General features: G+C 35.1%; 2 protein-coding genes across 13 annotated transcripts in view; one reads left to right on the top strand and one right to left on the bottom strand.

The window, feature by feature from the left end:
- LOC410893 (transcription factor AP-2-epsilon) overlaps positions 1 to 24,758 on the bottom strand; it is a 224,257-nt gene that overhangs the window by 15,019 nt on the left and 184,480 nt on the right. For 8 of the 10 annotated variants that reach the window (XM_026439200.1, XM_026439201.1, XM_026439204.1 and 5 more), the window contains 3 exons: positions 20,374 to 20,589; positions 19,800 to 19,851; positions 3,770 to 3,968 (listed from right to left, as the gene is read on the bottom strand). In XM_026439200.1, the coding sequence (XP_026294985.1) occupies positions 3,770 to 3,968; positions 19,800 to 19,851; positions 20,374 to 20,589 (467 nt within the window). The remainder of the gene's footprint in view (positions 1 to 3,769; positions 3,969 to 19,799; positions 19,852 to 20,373; positions 20,590 to 24,758) is intronic. The other 2 variants (XM_026439197.1, XM_026439199.1) reach the window with 1 other exon arrangement.
- Positions 1 to 24,758, top strand: part of LOC408710 (KH domain-containing, RNA-binding, signal transduction-associated protein 2) — a 103,991-nt gene that overhangs the window by 23,477 nt on the left and 55,756 nt on the right. For all 3 annotated transcript variants that reach the window (XR_003304213.1, XR_003304212.1, XR_003304211.1), the window contains one exon: positions 16,844 to 16,939. The gene's annotated coding sequence lies outside the window, so the exon portion shown is untranslated. The remainder of the gene's footprint in view (positions 1 to 16,843; positions 16,940 to 24,758) is intronic.

Genomic DNA, 24,758 nt, shown 5'->3' with positions numbered 1-24,758 from the left:
AATCCCTCTCGATCATTTTAATAAGATAATATTCAAGAAGTGAGTGAATTTAAAAATGAATTTTCGCTTTTCATTCTGAATTATTTCTCTCTTAATGAACGATATTTCATAATATTTAACTTCGAAATAATTTACTGCCAGTGTATACGATATACTGCCAGTTATAATACGATACGATCGTTTCATGGGTATTTAATTATTCATAATTATTACATCTCTAAAGATCATAGTACGGCGGCAACCAATTATCCAAGATTATAAATTACATCAAGCAATTTCACATTTCGCAAGCGTCTTTCAAATGATTCAATTTCACTCGCCTCTGTGTATAATATCATGCTATTTTTTCTCTCTCTCTTTTTCTCTCTCTCTTTCGAAAACTCGCAATAGATCCAGCGATATCATTACGTTTCAACCAAAAGTGAAAAAAGATCTAGGTAAAAAAGAAGACGATCGGTGATATTGTCGACAAGTGAACGCATCGATCTTTTTTCTTTATTTCTTTTTTTCTTTCTTTCTTTTTTTTTTTTTTTTTCGAACGATCGACGATACTTAAATTATCCTGCTTATTCGTTGTAGAAACAATCGTATCTCGAGGATCTTTTGCAACGTAATATAACTGTCGATCGTAAACCTTCGTTTGGTCATAAAGATGCAACGCAACTCGAAAGAAAGTAGAAGAAATAGATAAACGAAAGAGTGGTAAAGGAAAATTTACGATGTCATCAAATAACCATCTGCGAATAGCATAATTTCGATCCAACTATTATCATTCGCGCCATTTATTTGAATTAATTCTTTTTTTTTTTTCCTCCTTGATAAAAAAAACGATAATGTTTTCAACGATACCGAAGAATTCCATCCATAATTGACGAGAAATACATATTTTTTTTTTAAGTTTTGACTCGAAGAACGAATTTAAAACAAGCATTAATATTTACGACTTCTTTCATCGAATCAGAATTTGATTCAATAAAAAGTTGTCGTTCTAAATTTTCGATTTTCATAAAGAAAAGAAGAGTGTAAATACTTTTTCAAAGTATTATATTTTATTATGAATGTTTTATCGCGGAAATTTTCGGTAAATGTCCGAGAGGAAACGACAGAAATAGCAAGTAAAGATTATCTGCTCGTAAAATAGAATTTTATTTGTTTCTTATTGCTACATTTGTTTAATGCGCTTAATACGCTTATTGCTTAACTTAGTCGTAAGTTGCTGAGGATATTTTTTTTTTTTTTTTTTTTTTGGGTCGGTGAAACAATAATAACGACATGACGTTAATACGTCTTATTGTCTGTGTTTCGCGTTAAAGTAGAGAGATTACAATGGAAAATTGGCCGATGGTAATTTCTCAAAGTCGTTAACCGATTGTGAGAACGGATAGATATGAAAATGAAACGTGAAATTATGAATAAAACATACGTTCGAATCGACTTTTACGATTGAAAAAACGTACGCGTGTTTCTCAGTTGGGGAGCGTGTAAAATTTTTTCTGCATCATTTCAACAAACATTTACAAGATCATTGTAAAACGCACCGTGGTATAACCGTTCTCAGACGTAATTGTTTGCAATTTAAACGAGAAAAGAAGTAACGACGTTCCAACGTTGTAAAGAATTATTAACGTCATATCAATTGCTGTTCCGTCTTATGACATGCAAACTTCTCATCTTTGCAGTGGAATATAATAATTAGAAATACCACAAAATTTTCATTTTTGAAAGCTACTTCAATATTCGAAATTTCGCACGAAATTTTAATCGATCAGCGAATCATCGATACAAAATTCTATCCAAAAACTATCAAATTCTCGTCAAGAATCATCAATATTATTTCCTCGAATATCCACCAATATCCGTGTAATACGAAATAAGGGTAGCCACCCCAACTCTTATTTATATCACCAATCGAAACGAACCAATACCCTCTACATCCTAAAAGCATTCTTCTCTCAATTCTCGTCAACCGATCGAGAAGGCGTGCTCAGAAATCGAATTTCATCGACCTCGATGGTTAATAAAATATCCAAACTCCCCTCTTCCCCCTAACATCGAGGGAAGTTCATCGATAAAGTTCGAGTTTTAATTTTCGTCTCGACTCGAAAGGGAAAAATATCGCGTTTCTGCGTCGATCGTAAACATTGATTCATACCGCGAAGATCGTAGAAGATCGCGCAAGTGGTAAAGGAGAATGGAGAAGAAAGGGAAAGAGAGAGAGAGAGAGAGAGAGAGACAAAAGGAAGGCAGATGGGCACGGTAGAAATCTATGGTGGCAAGAGAGCCGGGCGCGTGTAATTATCGGCCGGATCGCTATTCGAATGGATGAATTATATCGTCGCGGTGTGTTGCATCGAATGCACGCTGCCAGGGCCCGAGGGCCGATCGCGCAACCAGGAATTGACACTCGAAGCTATGCAATTATTAATGTCTCATTTGCATCGGGGATAGATCGGCCGCTTTATTGGCAGTTTATTCACCGTTCTCCTTTTTCCTCCCACCATTGTGGAATTCTCGTTGATTCGATCCACGGGACAATGCTAACTGCGACCGATTATGCTTTATGAAAGAACGGTGTGTGTATTCTGCCCTTTTATTCTCTGCTTAAAACATGTTGTTTTTTTTTAAACATTTTCTTTCAATACGCGGATCAAAATACGTTTGAAAAATCGACATCGTGTTCTTCAATTTTTTGAAATTAGAGATCGAGATAATTTACAGATAAAATCATCGTTAGCTCGCGTTAATTAATCTTCGCGCGAATATTTTGTATCCCTCGATATGAAAAATAAGGATAAAGCAAGATGCAAAATTATTAAAACTCTTCCGCGATAGAAATATATTTGCTCGTACGATATATGTACGTATAATCGAAATGGAACGATACCGTTACTCGGCTTTATCTATCCAGTTAATTAATAAACGCGCTTTATTCGACCACCTCGTGCTCGAGCACGGACAGCGTGCTGATTTATGAGTTACCCTCTTGGAAGCGGGAAGAGCCGTTCTTTATCTGATTCGCCATTTTACTCGGTCAGAACATTATCCGTTGCGCAATGCTTTATCACCAAAGGCGTGGATAAATCACTGTATACCCTACGCCCGGATGTATCTCACGCACGTGAAATCCTCGTACTCGTGAGTGCATGCGCGAACGATTTTTTTTTTCTCCTAGGAAACGAGGGGATCGGAACGTGGGAAGGGGAGGAGGAGATCCGAGGTGAGATTTGAATGGAAGGTGCGCGGAAGATAGTGGTAATAAACGATAATAAAGCGTTGTTCGTCTTTTTGAGATGGTGTTAACGGACGCGGTTGGGTCAGTGATGCGAGTCAATGATTCCACGTTCGCGGAAGCAGTGGTCGTCGAGGAATTAATAACGTCATAATAATATTATCGGTATAAATTTATCGAATAGAAAAAAAAAATGTTGAGTTTCCAACAAATTGATAATATTTCCTTGATCACATTCTTTTTTTTCATTTCTAATTGTTATTAATTAGAAAATAAATTTACTCATCGTATTTAGATACAACTTCAAAGCTTATAAAAAGATAAACAGAACTTTGAACACATCTAGAACATTCCATCTTGAACAAAGATGATGCGTTGGCGGATCGAAAACGCGACCGATTTTACGATATAATTTTCCTGGTTCAAAGCGCATTTTCCTCGCCAGACAAACAACTATGGCCTGAACGGGGGTTAATCCCCTTATAGAATTGCATTATGCAAAACGAGAGGGTGATAACGGCGCGTATAATAATCTCTTACCTCCGTAAGACTCCGCCGAGGAGGCTCGCGTTCAAGCATTCCGGTGGCGATAGTCGTCTTTGTACCTCGGCTACCGTAACTTTGTACTTGCTGGTGCTGCTTAGTAACGATAATCGTCCTGGAACCGAACAGAACACGTCCGAAGGCTGCGCGTTCCCGGTCAGCATCGCCTTCTCGCTCCTGTCCGATGGTTTCATGTCTGCAACACGTCCGAGGATTATGCATTTCACCCTCGATTGGGAATCAATTATCACCGGGACGAGTTACGTTTTAATTTACCAGGGCCAGGTGAATTCGAATTCGTGATTAATGAACGTTAACGCGATTAAAAGGATGGGATATACTTGTTTAAGAAAATTCGTGGCCGTGTTTGTAATTGCAAATGGACGGAGATTGCAATTTGGATCGATGGGTGTTTAATTGTCGCGTGTTTAGTAGCCGTTATTCAGGATATTATAATAATTTAAATGTAAATGTGTGTGTGTGTATGTTTCTTTTTTTTTTTTGCTCGAACAAGCTCCGATATAATCTCGTCGATCGGACATCGACTTTGCTGATAGTAAGTTATTGTTGTTGTCTCGTTAATGATTTCCTTGAAACGAATATTGAAATATTCAAGATACAATGAATGATAAAGGATTGTAGAAAACTCGTATATAGATAGGTGTGATGTAACGCTAAATAATGCTCATTATCATCGCCTTAAACTTTCGTTCATTCAGTATGAACGAGTATTAATGTTATTAATATAAATAAATATAGTAGAATAAGAATAGTGAATAAAATTCGCTTCCTATCGAATAAATGGAAAAAAACTTTCTTATACTTATTTACAATTAAAAAAAGTATCTGAATCGAATCGAACGAGGATGATCGATTTTACGAGAAATGAAACAAACGATCGTTTTCATGCATAAAGAAGTTGAAGTTCTATGCATGTTAGTAATAATAATAATTTAAATATAATAAATGATGGATCGTAACGCACAACGAATTAACGAAATAAAATACTTTTCAATATTACGCAACAACTATCCTTTCTCTAAAATCGGTAAAAGCAATAAATTATTTACGTTTCCACGTAAAATATTTCTCAATTAATTTGATTTTCGGTTGATGAAAGAGGTATGCGATAATAATCCTCCTGTGTTAAAATTATCGTTTCTGCCCGCTCTTGCGAAAGGTCAAAGACTCGAGTGGACGGGAAGGAATATCGAAACCGAAAGCTCTTCCGAAATTACCTTATCCTCCTACCTTCTCTCCTCCCCCCTCCCTGTGTGTATATATGTGTATAACCATGATATCAGGGCAATATTATATCCGCGAAATATTTTAAATTCGTGGCCGTGGCCTCCGTCCCGTTTTCGTTTCTATGCATCCGATAGTCCCGCATTATTGCATCGTTGCTCTGGAATGCTTAATATAGGGCCGCGGGGTCCGGACAAAGCCGTGTTATTACAAGGCGAAATCGATGGTCAACTTATAACTCGAAACTCTTCATCGTTCCCTTCCTCCCCCCCCGATCATGAGCTACACCTATGGTTTATGGCAGTTTAGAGCGAACACTAGTTTTAAATCTCGATAACCTCGAAAAATTCTCGTTGAAAAATATTGTTATACGACATAACCATTTCTTTCTTTTTTTTTTTTATTATCTTCTTTTCTTCTTTTCGTATAATGTTCGGGTTTTATGCATAAAAAGTTAAACCCTCGAAGATTTTTGGATGGTGAAATACGGGTTGATGCACGGTGTTTCCTTTTCCTTTTTAATTCTTAAGAATTTTGCTCGCAAATTTTTATCGAGATAATTCGATAATTTCATTCCTCCACGTTCTAAGAATTGTAACTTAGATAACGTCACCTTCGTTTCAATTTCGATTCGAATTTTCAAATTTAATTTCTTTTATTTTATTAGTTTTTTCCGTTTCTTTAATTTCTCTCAACAGTTCCAATATCCAATCGTCGAAATTTATTTTACCACGGAATGGTATCGGATGCAGGATCATTTTTCCGATTCAGTTGCGTTTTTCGACAAGTTTATATACTTTTGCCTGGCTTTTTGAGAGAAGAAAGAGAAAAGGGAAGGGAGAGGGCGAAAGAGGAAGGAAGAGAGGAAGAGAGTGCAAACAAGTTGTCAAGCAGATCAATCCGCAACGACGTCTCGATCGGGCCGGGTCAAACGGGTAATAAATTTCTACGCGGACCAAATAGGTCGACGTGGATTTGTTCCGCGCTTATAAATCGTAATCCCGGGAATGAAGCGGTAGAAAATCCGTGTAACGGTAAGCGGCATGTTGATCGGGCCGCGGCGGACAATTTGATAGGTTTAAAAAAATTACATTTGAAGCAATTACACGCAGACACCTGCCCGTTACTATATATTTTATAATCGATATAAAAGAAACAAAAATTATTATTAGTATTTCCTTACTTTCTAACTTTCACCATTTCGATTTTGTAATTTGAGAAATTATTCGATTCGATCAATTATCGAACACGATTGTTTTCGAATTAAAATCGTGTATCTTTATCGTGTATTTTTATCAATTAGATAGAAAGGAAGAAACGTCGCTCTTTCTTATTTTTTTTTTTTCAAAACTTTTGAGAATTTGATTGAGAAAAGGAAAGGAATTTCCCACTTTTTCTCTTCGAAATTCCTCCGTTTTCTATTTCACGGATTAGAAAAATCGTCGTGATATCAAATGTCAGAAGGTATCATTTTAGAATAGAGAAGAAGAAGAAGAAGAAGAAGACGAAGAAAAGAAAGAACGGTTGGAAGAAACGTTCCTCGAGTTTATCTCGGCTTGTTATCTTCATCTCGGTAACGGCACTGGAAGGTGTATTAATTTATTTAATGGGGATAACTCATTTTCTTTGCTTACGTTCTTGGCCACGTTATAAAACGTGTAATTATCCTATGGATCGTTTTAACCTTTCCACCGGTGTGAATTGTGAAATCGTCTCAGGGATGAGCCCCCGTTATCGATCAATCGATCGTGAGTTAATTACTTAGGTATGCTATATCGATTAATTTCAAGTGTATAAACGATCCCGTGACATTTCCATTCTTCCATTCTTCCTTTTCAACGATATTACACGATATCAATCGTAAATAAGTCGAAATATCTTTCGATATTTGTTGACGAATGTGCTCCTTTTTTCCAAGGGATATTCAACGATATCACAACTAAGATGATCGTTAGTCGATTTATCTTAAATTGCAATAAACGTTGGTTGGGAAATTATACCGTGAAATTCATTCATGGCGGTAATTTGCAAATTGCGCGTTGAAAAAAAAAGGATATGCACATATATTTCTTCTTTTCTTTTTTCCCTCGTTTTCTTTGTCGTTATGTTTTTCTCCTTCTTCCATTTTTTTCTTTCACTTTTAAAATTGCGTTGCGTTGATTTATTGCATCGTTGTGAAATCACGATTTAAGATGGTGATTTAAGATAGTATCATTATGTCACACACGCTTGTAAAATATGCGTTTTATTCAAGAATAATATCATTGTGAAAACGGGGGGGATTTAACGTGACTGTTTTATCGAGTTTTAAACGTGAGAGATACTGTTGAAAGATCGAGTGCTTGATATTTCATGTGAAAGAAAAGTACATGACCATAAATACTTTTTCAAATTTACATACATCTTCTAATTATTCTACTCTAATTAAATGATAGATACAGCTTGAGGGAAAATCAAGATATCGCAAAAAAAGGTATTATATTTTTATTTTCTATTCTTTTTTCTGGAATTCGCAACTTTCCATTCCCATACAACATTCCAACTAACCAAGAACATAATTTCTTCAAACTTAATACCAAGGATGATCAAATATAAATCAAAAAAAAAAAAAAGAAAAAAGAAAACGTAATCGGTGAGTATTTTAAAACTCGTACGGATTCGAAACTTAACCGATTAATGAGATTTTCATTATCCTTCGCGCTCTCTTCATCTGGAACCTGGATATGGAAAGCACGTAATCCACATCCACGCCTCGGTATCCAAGGATCGGTGGCGCGTCTTGTTTTAACCCGAGATAATGTCTAGGAAGTCGCCACCAGATAATTTGTCACTCGGGCAACGTGGATATATTACCACGTACCGTTGAAACAAAAGTGGCAAAAGCCTTGGTCACGACTTCTACAACCGTGAAAACGACTCGCCTCTACGTTGCACGGGTTAAACAGCCGGTGTTTTATGTTAATTACGGTGCTCATAATATAATAATAGACATTATACGTTGGTTATTAAATGATCGTTCGTGGTATAATTATGTGGCAATGGAAGCTGATTGTGATAAAGGTTAAGGAAACTTAATTATTTTTTAAATCGACGAACGATTAATCAAAGTATTTTCTTTAGAAATTTTTCGAAAGGGATATCGAATAATTTTAATGATGATGAATGGAAGCAAAGATAAAAAGAATAGAAAATTTTTACCTTATATTGGTACGTAACAATGTACGCTTCTCTAAGAGTTATTAAAATTGCAAATATCCCATTAATTAATTATAAAATATATTTTTATTTAAATGTAAGAAAAGATCAATTTTCGCTTTTAGAAGATTAGAGAGAAATAAAAATAAGAACGAGAATACAGATTGATTCGATCATGATTAAACTCTCATTAATTTCGCAACAAGTTTTTCAATATTTTTCACTTCGTTAAAACAAGCAACGATCGTTTGTCAGAGACACACTGAAATGGTATCGGCTGTATTTCCGAAGCGTGGGTAGTCAATTAAGCCCTGGAACAGCGATAAATCGTTCGCTGCTGTTTGATCGGGAGACTGAATAAAACTTCTTTCCGTTTGACGTCTGGTGGATCTCGAGCACGGAACAACTATCTGACAGGTAGATTGTGGCAAATGGTAAATCGTGGGCGGAGATTGTACGTTCGATACAATCATTATAATGTTAGGAAAGTTACAATAGGAGAGTAACATTATCGAGGGAACAGTTTGATAATAACACGGGCCACGTGATTCTCGATCATGAAGCTTGTTGATCGTTATCTCGCGATATTTTCTCCTCGTTGAAAACTTGGCTCTTTCGTTTCAATACGAATGAATAATCGGAATAAAATATTGAAGGAATGTTTGATCAAAAAAATATTACGATATTTTTTTTTCTTTTTATTGAAAATTCTTCGTCATTATTAAAATCAATTATTTCATTGAAATTTGTTATCTATATATTCGAACATCAAAAATAAACTCGGTAATAATTTAATCAATGCTGAGCGAATCAATGAAATTTAATAACGTTTTATTAAAAATTTTATTGCTTATAGGATTGGTTATATTTTGAAAATATGAAAATAAATGTAATTCGAATATTGCAATCTTTAGGAATATTGCTTCCTTCGTGTACGTTCATTTTTCATCTCAATTTTTCCCCTTTTTATCTTTTCAAATTGCATTTCTATATTATCAATTCAATATTATTAATCGATAATTTGTTGTACAAGGGAGCCTAAATTATTCAATATTAATTCATACTTTAGCACTACGAGTTAAGTATGATCAAACAGTTATTAATTTCTCGACAGTTTTTTAATCAAAGAGTTATTCATACTTTATATTTCCGTTTAAATATTTTAATTTTATACGATCAATAAGCGTATTTAATCAATAAAACAGGTTTCCAAGAAATCGATAAAGTTACATAGCCACGACATTTATACTTCTTCATTATCATTTTCAGTTTCATTACATACACACACATATGTCAGAGATTTCTGACAACATATCTTAAAATTTGTTCGTGTACGTTTCAATGTAGCGTAGGTTATCAACGCGTATACGATTATACATGGCTAGCATGCCATCATTCATCATTTGTATATCTAATTAAATATTCGAACAAGGTTCAAACATGATTCGAAAAAGTTTTCCTCGTGTAAGGGAAAAAAATTAAGCGTCATGAATGCGATTCTGTAATATATATTATGCGTAATTCCTCTTTTCAATGTTGTCTGTTTTTCTTTTTTCCTTTGCATTTGAAAACATTTTGATATCAAGTTACGAACCGATTCATTATATTCTTAAGATAAACGTAGTACTTGGTTTATTTATATTACAACTTTTTAATTCTGCCCATCTAAATTCACGCGTATCTAATTATTTAACTTTGTCCAAATAAAGCTAATCGAGAAGTAAAGATAAATTAGCGATTTTTCGATTGAAAAAAAAAATATTTTCTTATATCAATAAACGAAAAGTAAAATCTATATAATAAGGAAGAAATGGTACGTTGTCGAGCACATGAGAAACGGCAGATTGCCAGTAGCGCTGTTACTCGCGATGGCTAATAACGATCGTGATCGAGGGGTGCAATTTTCATTCCAACGGAAACGGTGGAGAACACAACGAGCGGAACACGTTGGACGTCAATGAAGCAACTTGGAGACAGTTAAACGTTGCAAAAGAGACCCACACTTGTACAAAGAACATTTATATCTATCCTTTTGGCGGGACAGAAGGCAAATCTTCGGTAATTTGCCGGGAATATAGCCGTGCACACGTTGGTTACGATGGTGAATGCGTTTCGTAGAACTTATTGGCGGGATAATGGAGCTTAATTTGAATGTTAGCCAGAAATATTATTTTTTTAGTTAGTTGGATTATCGTCGTGAAGAGAATACTCGAACGTTTTTTTAAGTAAAATATTTGAACAATGACCGAACTCTTACGTTTTATTCTGTTAACTTTTAAAAGAAAAATTTGTCCCAAAGGAGTTAAATATTTAGATAATTACAGTTACTTGAATTTTATGTGTCTCTTAGAATCTTCTCTTTTTTTGAACTTAAAAATAATATTATGCATATTGTTACGATAAAAATTATAAATCGAATTTTTAAAATTCATTAAACTCAAACTTTCACAAAGATTACAAAGTAGCGAAACGATCTTCTTCAAGTCTAATACCTACATCGAAGAACAAAATTAAAATATCAGAAGAACGTATTACCAATATTCAATAAATGAGAGATATATCTCTTTTTCAAACATATTGAAACCGTAAGAATGATCTTATCCCATGGTTATCTATAACGATTATATCAAATTAATCATTCTGACGTGAACACGTACAATTGTTAAATTTCAAACTATGATTGATGACGATGAAAATTACCGAATGATAAAAATTCTATTCAGAAAGTACGATAAAGATTGAAAAAAAAAAAAAAAGGAACGATTACAAATACGATCAATCGTTGATATATACGTACACACACGGTGTGCCAGTAAAAAAATGACGGCTTGCCAAAGTGCCTACCAAGATTGATGATGAATAAATCTATCGAAAATAAGAATGGATCGAAAATTATTTCTTTGCGAAATCTGAAACACATCTGAAAGTTTCGAAATCTCTCTCGACATCCATTAAAATAAATCTGAAGTCTAAAGCACAAACTCGATCGACCGAGATTATTATATCCCCGAGCAAAAATATTTCTTCTTTCCTCTCTCAAAGTTCTCGAGTTTTAAGAAAATTTAAAGTTTTAAGGAAAAACTTTCGAAATTTCGAGTATCCGATCTTCAAAAGAATAAAACTTTCGTTTATTTCATCCGAAGGTTCGAGTAAAAAGCTTAAAAAGATCCGCAAAAAAGTTATGACTCAATATAAATGTAATACACACACGCACACATCGGTGAAAAGTCATCCGAGGAAAGGCGATTAACTCCACGGCGCATCGTCGATTTATCAATCGTCGCCCATACGACGAAAAAAAAACTTAACAACGATTCTCTATTATCTATAGCCCCGGGGATATTTAGAGAGATCATTTCTATGAGGTGGATGCCTATGATTTTAATGATACGATATACGGCCGGTATGATTTGTGATTAATAGGCCGATTATGTAACGCGATTATTGCACAGGTGTATTGATAAATTAAAAGCTAGCGCGAACCTTAAATTAATCGATGCGTGCGGTTTCGTTGCTTTGTAATTAAGACACTGTGAGCCAGTTAATACGAATCGATTCGATATTTCGATAACAATCCCGTTTTTCTGGATATCACCTCGATCAAATTTTTCGCCCGTGTTACGAAACGAATTCGCAGAGAGAGGTTTTCTTTTTCTTCTCCTTTCGGCTTCGCTCGTATTAGTGCATTTATATACGTGTATTATATTTCATAAGCTGTGGCTGCTTTCAAAAGGATGAATGCGATTTGTGGAATTATGCGCATACTATTTTGAGACCTCGATTAGTTTCGTCCAACCTGAGGTATTTTTAACACGGGTTGTTTCACGTACGAAAGTATATATTTAGGGAAGAAAGAGAAATCAAAAGTGGAATTAATTTTTTTCCAATTTGTGCTTCATTTTCGATCTCATTAATGATAATTACCGGTGTCTCGAGATTTTATCGTGTAATAAATCGTATACACGATCCGGATTGATACACTTTTTCCTCGAAGCGTTCTCTTTATATATTAATTATATTGCATAAATGATAATAAAAAATAATTGTGATAAACGATAATTATCCAGAAATAAGACTGAAAAAAAGAATCAATGGATGAGAAATAAATACGGAGTACTTTTTTCAGAAAATTATATATAAGATACATATTCATTTAAAAAGGAAGAATGTTACAAAAAATAATATATTCTTTTTTTTTTTTATTAAAATTTATCCACATTAAATTCGAAGGTTTCGTTTACTCATCCTTTTTAATTCCTCTTTTAATAATAATCAACGAAATCTTACCAATAATAATTTTTCTATACATTCATTATTCTATATATATATATATATTCATTTGTGTCACGTTTATGATAAATTTCGCGGATCCATGGATCAATCGGTTCGTCAAAGATCGTTCACCGCTCAAGGCTGAATTTCAACGTATTACGTAAATGGACGTGAAACTTATCACGCATTTGGTCGACAGATATATACCTTATGATCTCTCTCATCGTTCGCCATTCCATCACAACTTTTAGATAATCTTTCACGAGTGTTGCGGGCTCGCTCAGTGGATGGTAACGTGATGTTTTAATTGGTCTCGCGAGCCGATCATTTGTTCTTCCGTGTTTTTGTTTCACAATTTGTTGCACGGCCGATTATCGATCAATGTCGAAATAAGCGTGCGTTTGAATAATCATTCGAATAAAGTTTCTATTACGCGCATTTACCTTTGCCATGCCTCGTTTTTCGAATATGGGATCGCGTATTAAGTTTCTTCCTTTCCCAGCCTCGTTCCTCTTATGTTTCTTCGCGCACGATGAAAAATTATCGACACATTCCGTGACTTGGCTCAAATAGGATAGTAATTTATGAGTTTGTGATTGATTGCGGGCAATTTTTAAAAAGTTTTAAATCACAATGGGAAAAATCGATCGAGATTAATCTCGTTCTCGTTACGTTAACTCGAAGAAGAAATGGGGTTGAATTTGATAGGTATTTCATCAAATTTTTAATCTTAATTCCCCTCGCCTGGAGGCAATAAATAATTTTCCAATATGCCGCTTATATATCATTAGGATATCATTAGGATTATTAAACGGCAACTTTCTGCGAAGTAGAACGTGTAGAATATTTTATACGATATAAAGATTCGATTAAATATCACGTACACTCGTATTAACTTCTTTAATATCAAATTAATTATGTAAGAAAAACAACTTCGATTTTAATTATATATAAGTATAGTTTTTCCTGCATCTATAATTACAAATAATATCCACATCCATTCTATCGCGTTAAATATTTTTCCTATAAAAGAATCGTCGAGAGCAACGCTTCAACTCTTCTAAATATCAAACAAAAGAAAAAAAGACGTTCAAGATTCACGAAATTATTAATTCATCCTCTTCCTTCGATCGAGATGTTAAAAAAAAGTATCCTAGCATCTCCAATCTAAGGGAAAAAAAAAAAAAACACGAATAAAAACCTTGCACGCGCGCAAGTTTTCCGGTAAAAGGTGTTAATTTGCAAAAGTGAGAATAGCCTTGAGCCTCCAAGTTCGCCACGTGCAGTGTGTCCCGCGCACGCACAATTTCCTGGGCAATCAACGTCCCGGAAACTTAACCAATCGCCTCGTAGAAACGAGTTCACTTATTTCTTCGACCTTGATTGGTTACCACCGAGGGGCCGGGGTGTGACTTTTCGACCCTGGCACTCCGGGGGTGTCTCGTGAGCGAGGCAGGGATCCACCTGGCCCGGGGGCAACGCGCCACTGGTCCTCGTTAATTTCATTAGGCCATGAATTCTGGGAGGTTGGCTGCCCTTGAACAAAGATGGTGGGCCACCCTCCGTCCAAAACCCGATCCTTTCGAATCGAAAGGAGGGGGAGGGGAGGGGAGAGAAGGGGGACAACGAGAAAAAGGCACTTATCCGCCGCTCCTCGAGAGGAGACTTTCGATTAGAAATCGATTTAGCGGCCACGTTCGAGAATATCCTCGATCAGAGATGGGATCAAGTATGATGCAGGCTTTCGACGTGAGTATTTGAAAATGATTCACGTTGTAGAGAGGAAAATATTCTCGAGTAGACGAGATAGATTAGAAGGTATTATATAATAAAATTTGTATTGCAAAATACAATGACGAATTTCAGAGATAATCTCTTGTTTAAAATACTCTCTAAAGGAAATTAAATTTACTATATGGAGTATATATATATTTTATGGAATATTGCACTGATTCTAGATTCTAAGTTGTAAAATAATAATGTAAAAGATGATTAAGATAATATATTCGAATTTTTTCAAATCTTTAATAATAATTGAAATAGATGTTTCAATTATTATTTATTCTAAAATTTTTAAATATAATATGTTTTAAGATAGCTTCAAATAAAGTACAGGAAACAACAAGAGTTTTGAAATAAACTTTTAGTAAATATCTATCTTTGTGTGATATGATTGAAATCGATATATTTGATAAGTATTGAACGTACTCCTCGACAGAAAAATTTTACTAATTGATATTGAAATAGCTTGATGTTACAGGATTTTTTTAATCGTGTAATTTGTCGGGATAATTAGCCACTTTGATAAATGCTTTGTGAAATCATCTGATTAAATAGTGATAGAATAAGTCTATTCAAAAGTTTTTACGAGAAAGATCATATCTCGAGGTTTAATGGTTTAAATGAGATAAATGGAGATCAAGATTATGGTGTAACATGTTCATTCCTTGGCCAACTTTATGTAGCAAAACGGTATGAATGAAATTTTTATAGATAGAAATGTCTGCTTAAAATTCAACGTTAATACGAAGCTCTCTAGTGGTATATATATTCTTGGAGGAAATAAAAAGAGATCTTTTTTTTTTATTTTTAAGGGAAATATTGGTCTGGGAAATATTGCTTAACTAAGCCACAGCTGGGATAACGAGACACGAATTTCTAATGTAAAATACAGCATTGGCGATCTAATGTAAAATACAGCCGCTAGAAATGTAATCAAATAAGAAAAAGATGCATAGAAATAGTTTCATTTCAAACAGGTTTCCTGTTGTAGATGATGTAACCACCTTTTTTTCTTTCTTTTTTTCTCCACCTTTAATATCGATACTTAAATCGCCAAGATAATGTATGCAGATAAAATGTGAACTCCGTTATAGAAAAAAGCGCGTAAAAAAAAACCGAATTATTCAGATATATGCAACGATTAATGAATGAATGAATCGTTGGAATTGCAGGCGCCAAAGGGTAAATAAAATCCTACCTGCGTGAAAAATGCATAAAATTTAAATTATTATTAAAAAAATCAATTGCTGTTAATATATAGTGTTGAATTTACGAGTAAATTTTCGGAATATTTTTTTTTTATTCAGAAAAATTTGTATACCTTTCCATACATTTATTCATCAAAGAAAAAAAAAAGAATCAATATATCTTTACACAAAATAAAATTTACACGACATAATTCACATAAATAATAAATTCGTGCAAACGAATAATCTCATTTTTAACAAACGATAACGAGACGATTTTGTGTGTTACACGTGTTGGACGAAACAGGTTTGTTGTGTCGAAGATTGAAACGAAGATATTATCATAATATGCCCTCCTAATGAAACGCAACGAGACGACGACTTTCGTCCGATACATCCAAAAACACACGCTCCCTTCGTAAAACCGTAAATTACCGTTCCGGTCATAAGTCAAACCGATCGACGTGGAAAGGTGCGCATAATTTTCAGATTCGAGCTCTTGTCACGGGTGGCAACACCCAACATCCTTCTCCTTTTCGTTTACGTAATTTTAAAAGAGCGCAATCCTCCGCGTAACGTGCGGAGGAAAGTTAATTGACCATGGACACCATTGACCGGTTAAATTAGAAAAATCATTAACATGGTAAAGAGATGCCTGCGCCCGGCTGGCCTCATTTGAATGATTAATTGTTTCTAACGCGACACGGTCTCATCGTTGACGAAGGACGATTGATTAACCGCAAAAACTCGTTTCATCTCCTTACGCGCCGCTTACCAATCTCTTTTTCTCTTCGCGCCTGTTTGGCAAGTAGAAAATTACCCTGTTTTTGAATCCTACGTTCTTAGGATTTCTTGAATATTTTCCTCTTTTTTTTTTTTGTTTCGGAAATAATTAAAGAATCATTTCGACGAGTTGAAATATTTGTACGAAATTTATTTTTAATACAGAAATTTAGGTTTTTTCTTTTTTTTAGATAGAAATGGATCTGAAAAATATTAACTTTTATGATATACGTTTATTTGGTCTTGTAAGATTTTTTTTTCACTCGTGGAAAGAGGAACGGATTACACGAAATAGCGGTTGAAATAGATGTCAACAGATGCCAGATTATACCTTGTAACGTGAACTCGTAGTTTAATGTGATTTTCCAACTAGTTATCTACGACCTGTAGTTACACTCGCCAAATGTTCCATACATAATTTTTTCGATTTCTGAAAATGAATTTTATTTTATTTTATTTTATTTTTTCTTCGATTATAATAACACACATATTATTCCTTTTATCAAAAAAATATTATTTCCCAATTTCTTCGATATTTTTTTCAATTTTCTCAAATCAAAGGCGAGGCAAAGTTTTCAATCTTAAAATTTTCAATTTTTTTTTACAGTTCCAAGTTCCGAGAAAAATCCATTTCGTTCATATACCTTGGAGAAACGTTAAACTGGTAAACTGGAGCACGTCGAGGAGTGACGAAGGAGCCAAGGTAAGCTGCAAGTAATTGTATAACCGGCTTCCGAGAAACGGAACGCGTATGTTATGTCGTCGTATGTTGTATGTATTTGTCGCTGCTCTCGCCAATCGGCTCTATATTTCAACGTGTGACGAACAATTTTTATAATTTTACGTAGGTGGAGATGCGATTTTTTCATTTCGACACGGATCGAAATTCGAATTTTCCATAATTACGATACGATAATTAAAAATTTTTCTTGAGAAACAAAAAAATTTCTCTTACGGATTTAAAAATCTTGGACGGAGAAAGGTTAAAAAACTATCCTCTCTCTATTAAGATCTCGCATACAAGAGGAGGAAGAAAAGAAGTCGCGCCCGTTAAAGTGAACACGCGCCTCTCGGATACACCTTTCTAAATTCGACGATACAATGTCGAAATACATGGTTCGAAACAAAGGGACAATGGCGGCTCGGGGTGGAAATGGATGGAAGGGGATGGAAGGGAAAACTGGGCAAATATATAAGCCGTGAGAGGGCGCGTAACAAGGCATATAATAACCGACGGTGACGTTCGAACAAACAGCCATCTGTAGGTAATACCCCCGTGGTGTGTAACGCCCCGAAAACTGCGCCCCGCCAAGAAATTACAATGACAATGAACGAAATCCGACCCGCCTCGGGCCAATTCCACTCCAGTTTTATTTCTCCTTCGCACCTCCGACACCTCCTGGCCTAACCTATACGTATCTGGCCGAGTGAACCGGTAACACCTTTTTTTTTTCCCTCCCTCTCTCCCTTCTTGCCATTGTATCGTCCGTTCGGAAAAATCAAGAATCGAGGGTTCTTGTGCTTGAATGTTGTTTGAATGAACATTCGAGGAGGAGCGATCGATCAAATTTTTAAGATTAAGTAGTAAGATTTTGACTGTCTCACATTTCTGATATTTCGAATATTTTGGAATTGGATATTTATGTCGTCTCCTTTAAGTCCAATGTGATTATCGATCTAGCATTCTTTTATCTTCGAAAAGTATGTCGAAGTACGTCTTTAATATAGATCTATGTTATTTTTAAGAAAAATTCGAAAGTTCTCGACGTTTCGAAATGTCAGATGGAAGATTTTAATCAAAGAAAGTCCAACTTTCCTCGTAATATCATTCCATCCACGAGATCCATCCTCCTCCCTTCGAGACAAACGGATAACTGGTTCATCGTTACGCAATGGTGCGGCACAGTCTCTGTGTTTCCGATGGAGAAAATGAAATCGTTGAAAAACTTCGCGCGCAACGTAACGGAACAGTTGGAATAGGAAAAACATACGCGCGAGTCAAATGAAACTATTCTGCCGTTCGTATAAATTGGTTATCTGTAGGTTTATACGCGGTTCCGAGAATCGGTAGCGAGATCGGTGGCGTGAAAGTGCGACCCACTATCGGCTAGGCGATTTTATTAAACGAGTTTCCGAAGATAAACTTTTAATTAAACCGATGACGTGTGGACTTTTACCTAGTTCGATGTTATCTCGATCCGTTTTTTGACAGGAGGGGGAGGGAGGATTGGAAAATGAATTTCAGTAGAGGAGAGGGTTTGGGGTGGCGGGATAATTGGGTTTATTATCTGGCAATTTTGTTTCCCGATCAAATGAGTTACTTCGTGGATGATTTTTATCGCGATTACCTTAATCGAGACGATGAGAATAATGCAAGATATAAATAAGGAAGAAAAATTGGTTAAATAATCCGCGAATGAGCAACTATTCTTTTTTTTTAGCTTGGATTATTGAGAAACATGAGAGATTTGTAACAGGAAAGATTGTGGTTTTTCTTTCAAGTTAACAATATCTATCGCTTAGAGAAATCTACAGTGACGCATCGACGAATTTCTTCGAAATTAAATTGATCATTCCTTGATCTTTTAAACTATATTATAACCTTACCACTTTTCAATTTTTTATTTCAAAATATAATTGAATCATCGAATAGTAATTATATAGATACTTGTCTATCTCTAAAAATTTTCAATTTCAAAGAGTAAAGATTCTACTTAAGATTATATTTAATTATAACATTATATGTGAAGAAAATGGTTTCTGAAAAAACTTGTATAAATTTAAATGCCTACCTTCATAAATTTTTTTCCATTTATCTATCCGAATCAACGCCAAGAATCTCTCAGTAGAATATCGAACGACGATTAAAAATCCTTGTGATATCCCCTCCCTCCCTCCCCCGGTTGTGCTTCATTTTACTCGCAATTACGGATCTTTAAAATTCTATTAATGGCGGATGAAGGACGAAGGCCATCTACTTTTTTTTTTTCTTTACCTCTCCATCTTTGCTTTTGAAATTCGCAATCCGTTCACGGAGAAGCAATCGATACGACACTCGAGGAGATAAATTCTAATTAAAAGCGGCAAGTTACCGGCATGGCTATTTTATATTTCCGGTTTGCGCGGCGGACACGTTCTCCACGCGAATGGGAATAATGCCCGCCACGCTTTTATATATATATATATATATATATATATATATACGAAACGTAATTCCTTTTTTTCCATTCGTATCTTATCGCGTAAATTTGTCGATTCGATTTGGTATTTAGAACACTGTTAAGAAACAGAGGAGCGTGGGCTCGGAAAATAGTGGAAACGGCGCCTTTCGAGATCGAGATGGACGAGGCCGATATACGATAACGATTTAAGCGGCGCGTCTGATAATGAGCATTTAAACCGGTGGGGGAACAGGTTTGAAGGTTCAAGACCGGAAGGAAGTCGATTATCATGGAAATAAGATTCACCTTGAAAGATCAATCGCTTCGAGATGATTATAAAGCGATATTTTTCTCTTTTTTTTTTTCGTGATTATTACGAGCGATTAGGATAGATTTACTTACTTTTTAGGAGAGGGAGATCGTTCATGAACCCTCCATCGTCCACGTTTGTGTTCTGGAAAGAATTTAAAGAAGAGATTAGAGTGTATATATATATATATATATATATTTATAAGTAGAAGTATAAATTCTAATTTATCTTGAATTAAAAGGAAAAAGTTGTCGAGATACATTTTAATGAAAGTTAATTCTTCCACGCGAAAGGAAAAGTAATAATAATTTAATCTTATGAATAAAATTGGTTTCGCGATAAAATTAATGAAATTCCACTCCAGTATCTACTCTTTAACGCTTAATAATTTTTATATAAGAATAAGATATCAGCAGGATTTAATTCCCTTCAAGAATTTCTCTCCCTCCAAAATCTGATAATTCAAATTTTTTATTCTTACATGTACAATTACGAATAAATATTAAATTCTTCTTCTAATTCTTTAATCAACGAATAAATTTTTAGAGGAAGATATATTCATAATAAAAAAGAAATCGATCGCAATTTCTAAATATTGTAGCATTTCACATTCGTGTCAAGTTGTAGGACAGAGATAATAGAGAAAATACGATTGCGATTACGTACATCGTCGCTCACCTGGGGGTCGTCTACGAGGCTGCTGTGGAGAACGAGGTCGGTTTGGTCGAGGCCTGGGGGTGGTAGAAGGGCGTCAGGACGGCGGACAGCGCCATATTCGACGCCTCGCCCGCCGCCACCTCCACCTCCACCTCCGCCTCCGCCTCCTCCGCCTCCGCCGCTACTGCGTCCACCGTCGTACGGAAACGACGCGTGCATGTTCGTCTGAAATTCATTCAAAGGGGGGAAAAAAAAATATGTTATTCGCGATATTTATGAACTATCATGGATAGGCTAAAGAAGGATGTTTATACAAATTTTGATTCGATACGAATTGCTTAATGCATAGATAGTTTTCATGCGAAATAATGAACTAATTAGAAAGAATCTTTGAGAAGATTCAACAATTTAATGTTTAGTTTTCTATTTACATTCGAATGAAAGTTTCAAGTGTCAATTTGCGTGGTTTTCAAAAAATTCAATTCTCTTTCTAATGAAGAATTCATTAATATGATAAAAATTATCAACGTACACACGGTTGATAATTGAACGGTTAAACGGTTTCCATTCGAATTAATGACAATTGCGGAATGATTACGACCACGAAAGAATCGCTCAATGGAAATAATCATGGTATAATTACTTTTCCAGCAAGTCTTGGCACGTTGTGAGTGAGTAAGCCGTGTTATTTAAAGACACGTGTAGATTACCTTTTACGCGGATTGTCAACATTATTACAGGTATTCTAGGTCACCTAATCGTGTCTAATGTAACTTCTTTACTTCTGCTTTTTAATGCATCTCGAACAGAAAAAAAAAAAAATATGTATTAATCTTAATTAATTACCATGTCCATCATATCAACTCGTACATCCTCTTTTGTTTTTCTAATTCCTCTATGCATCCCTTCTATTGTACGATAAAACAAATATATTTTAATCTTAAAATTCTTCTAAAATAATTAAAACCACCCAAAAATTGTAGAAATATAAATTTTCTCTCACGATAAAATAAAATCGAGAGAAATTCTTTTGCCAAAAAGAATGTATAAACGCGAAATTAAAAGGGTTCAATTCTCTCGTCGTCGCAGTAATCTCAGTCGAGATACGCAAACAATTTCTTTGTGAGAAACCATTATTATTACGCAGGAACGTGCAAAAAAAAAAAAAATAATGCAACTCGAATTCACGTGTAATTTTCATCCAAAATGGCGCGTCCGGCTCGATACGATGTAATTACGATATAAATCCATCGTGTGACATCGGTTTAATTCGACCCAAGTACAAATAAATTTTCAACTTGCTCGATAATAATTCGTCGGGGCGAGCCTCGGATATTAAAACCAATTAAAACCTCGATTAATCCTGTATCCAAGAATTACGTAAATCGATCGTTCCTTCGTGCACTTTTAAAGGATATCGCTCACTTCATTTTCGGGGAAAGGATTGATTTTATTAAATTTGCAACGCGCGCGGAGAGTTGTTAAAAAAGAAAGAAAAAAAGAAGAAGAAAGAAAAGATTGTATTATACATTAAGATGAGACGTGGCGGGATGATTGTAAACGATCATCGTAACCGTTCATAAATATTTGATCATTACCGAGAGAACACATTTATTATTGTCGTGCGGTACACGTACGCAGTTATATCATTGCCGCATAAATTATTATGATCATCGTTATAATAGGATGTGTGGATTAAAATTCAAAAGCGATGAAAATTGATGTTTACGATCGGTGATCGCCTCCGTTCCCTTATTTTTACTTACTTGGCAAACCAAATATTGTTTTTTTTTTTTTCTTTCACAGATATAAATAATTTCCCCGGACGAATCGATGAATAATCGTTTAATCAATTTTTAATCTTATCGTTTTAATTCCATTTTAATTTTTAATTCGATCGGACGAACGTTCAAGTTGGGATAAAGTGGATGGAAGATTTAAGGGATAAATTTTAACGGATTGAAGGAAAAATTTCCCGGCGAAAAAAAGTTATCGAAGTTTAATTTCCCGAGTTGTAAGCAAAGTTTAATTTTGCTTACAAAATAAATAGAACAAGATGGAAGAATAGAATAATTCTATCTTCTTTTAATCCATTCTTAAAATTAAACTTGTTCAATCAACTCGAAGAATAATTAAATACACGTTTCTGCGTGTTAATTTTTACTTTCTTGAATCGTTAACAAAGTTATAATATCAGGTTAAAATATTCTTATGTAAGAGACATGTATATATACAAAAAAGAGAAATATATCGAGAGAGAGAGAGAGAGGAAAAAAAAACAAAGGCAGTCTTCTAAGAATCGAAACAGAAGATAGACATACGTTCGGAATCTTAATCACATCCGACGAGAAAAACTAGAGATTTTATCGTGTCTGCAAGTCGGTCACAAGGTACGGCTGTGTTACGAGCCCTTACCATTATTGCCATATATCTTTTCTATGCGATCCACGAGGTTCCAGCATCGAGAAGAAATCTCCGCGCACGTTTCGCCGATTTCCTATCCAGATTGTTCGCTCCATTGTAATCGTTTTCCCCGCAACGACTATTCTAGATTGTTGCGATACGTTCGTTTCTGGCCAACGAATGGAACGAGGAAATAATATATATATATATATAAAACTTTGATACACTGTTCGATTTATCCGTGAATAGAATTAAAAGGTTTCCACGATCGAAACGAGATGAGACGTAAAAGTAATACAAGCTACGATGTAATATTATAAAAAAAAAAACGTAAATCTCGATAATCTATTAGTTTAGAAATGCTACTTTCTCTCTATACCTTTTATCCCGTTTATATAGACATTTATCAATTATTATTATTATTATTTTCTTCGTAGTAAAATATGAGGGAACGTGTTATGGCGTGTAATTCAGTAACTCGTTTCCGATACACAACAATTCAATTAAATTACAGAAACTTTTAAGCAATTTAATAATATTATAATGAAAATTATTATACGTTTTATAACGTTGAAAAAGATGAAAAAAAAAATTAGAGAGAAAGAAAGAAAAATGAGTTGATTATTTATCAGACGGTGACATGCGTAATTAATGCAACGTGAAAAATAAAATTGAAATTAAAAACTTCTCCAAAAACTCCGTTTCGTCTCTGATTCTTTTCAATTATCAATAAGAAGAATTATCCACGATTACGTTAAGAAGCTTTAAATCGTCGGAAGGATGTCGAGGCGAAAATTATTTGAAAATCGCGCGATTTATTGCGCTCCACGTCCATTTAGAGCGCGGCTTTCACGCGGGCAAAGAAATGGAAACGCGGCGCTAATTAACCCGGCCAACATAAGTGGACGAGCCGAGTATCCACTATCCATCGTCGTGTTAGTTATAAATTGATGTAACCATGCCACCCGACTAATGAGATGAAATGTGATCGCCTTTCCCTCGTTAAACGCCGCGGCGGGATGAAGTCACGTCGGCCGGTATTCGAGGTATCGATACTGATAAATGGCGGCGGATATCACGAGGCGAGTCCTCCGTGTAACGAGTCTTGGTGGCGCGTTTCCTCTTGCGCAATTCGTCTCTCTCTCTCTCTCTGTTTCTCTTCTTGTCGAGGCGTTAATCGAGGGACAAAATTGCGCAAGAAATTTTTGCGGATAACATGCGACCGAGCAAATATTTGACGTTCGGACCGTCGAAATTTGCGGGGATATTCGAAGAGAAGGGTGTGAAGAGGAAGTTGAGAACGAGTCGAAGTGCAAACGTTTTCCAAAGTTGTAAGTTGGTCGTAGAGTGAAATTGTTTGCAGAGAAGAATGTGATACGATGAATGGAAAAATTGAATTGATCTTTTTTTATTTTTTTTTTTGGTGATATTTAATAAAGGAATATAATGTGGATTATTATCATTAGAGAAACGTTTAACTCTTCCCCGAGCCGAGAAAGGCTCGACTCAACAATAAGGCAGATTTTCCGAATCTGAAAGATCCCTTGGCGAAGAGGCTGTCACAAATTGTACTCTCTCGAGCATAAATGTGAAGGGATCCAGACGAGATAGCTACGTATAATTCAGTATAGAACGCGTGGGGTAGGAATAGGAGAAGGAAGCACGAGGAAGCTGCTCGTTTTCAAGGATAAAGCTATTGGAATCGGTCGAACCACTTGGCTGATTATTGGCATTGTCGTCTCTTTTTCAGAAACCCTATCATCATCTCGTCCCTTCCCTTCCAAAAAACGTTTCTCTCCTGGTATCGATTATTTTGTTTTTAAAAAAAGAAAAACATAGACAGACTCTAATTTATAATTTTCTATTATTCCAATGTGTAATGCACAATGCAAGAAGAAAATCTCAATCACCAATTTTTCACACGTTCCCATCTAAAAAGATCTCCATGCTTCTCTCCCTTAATTCCTTTCGATCAATTTATAATTTTCTGA

Source organism: Apis mellifera, linkage group LG2 (assembly GCF_003254395.2).
Source record: "Apis mellifera strain DH4 linkage group LG2, Amel_HAv3.1, whole genome shotgun sequence".
Lineage (NCBI taxonomy): Eukaryota > Metazoa > Arthropoda > Insecta > Hymenoptera > Apidae > Apis > Apis mellifera.
This window is presented reverse-complemented; position numbering and strand designations above follow the sequence as displayed.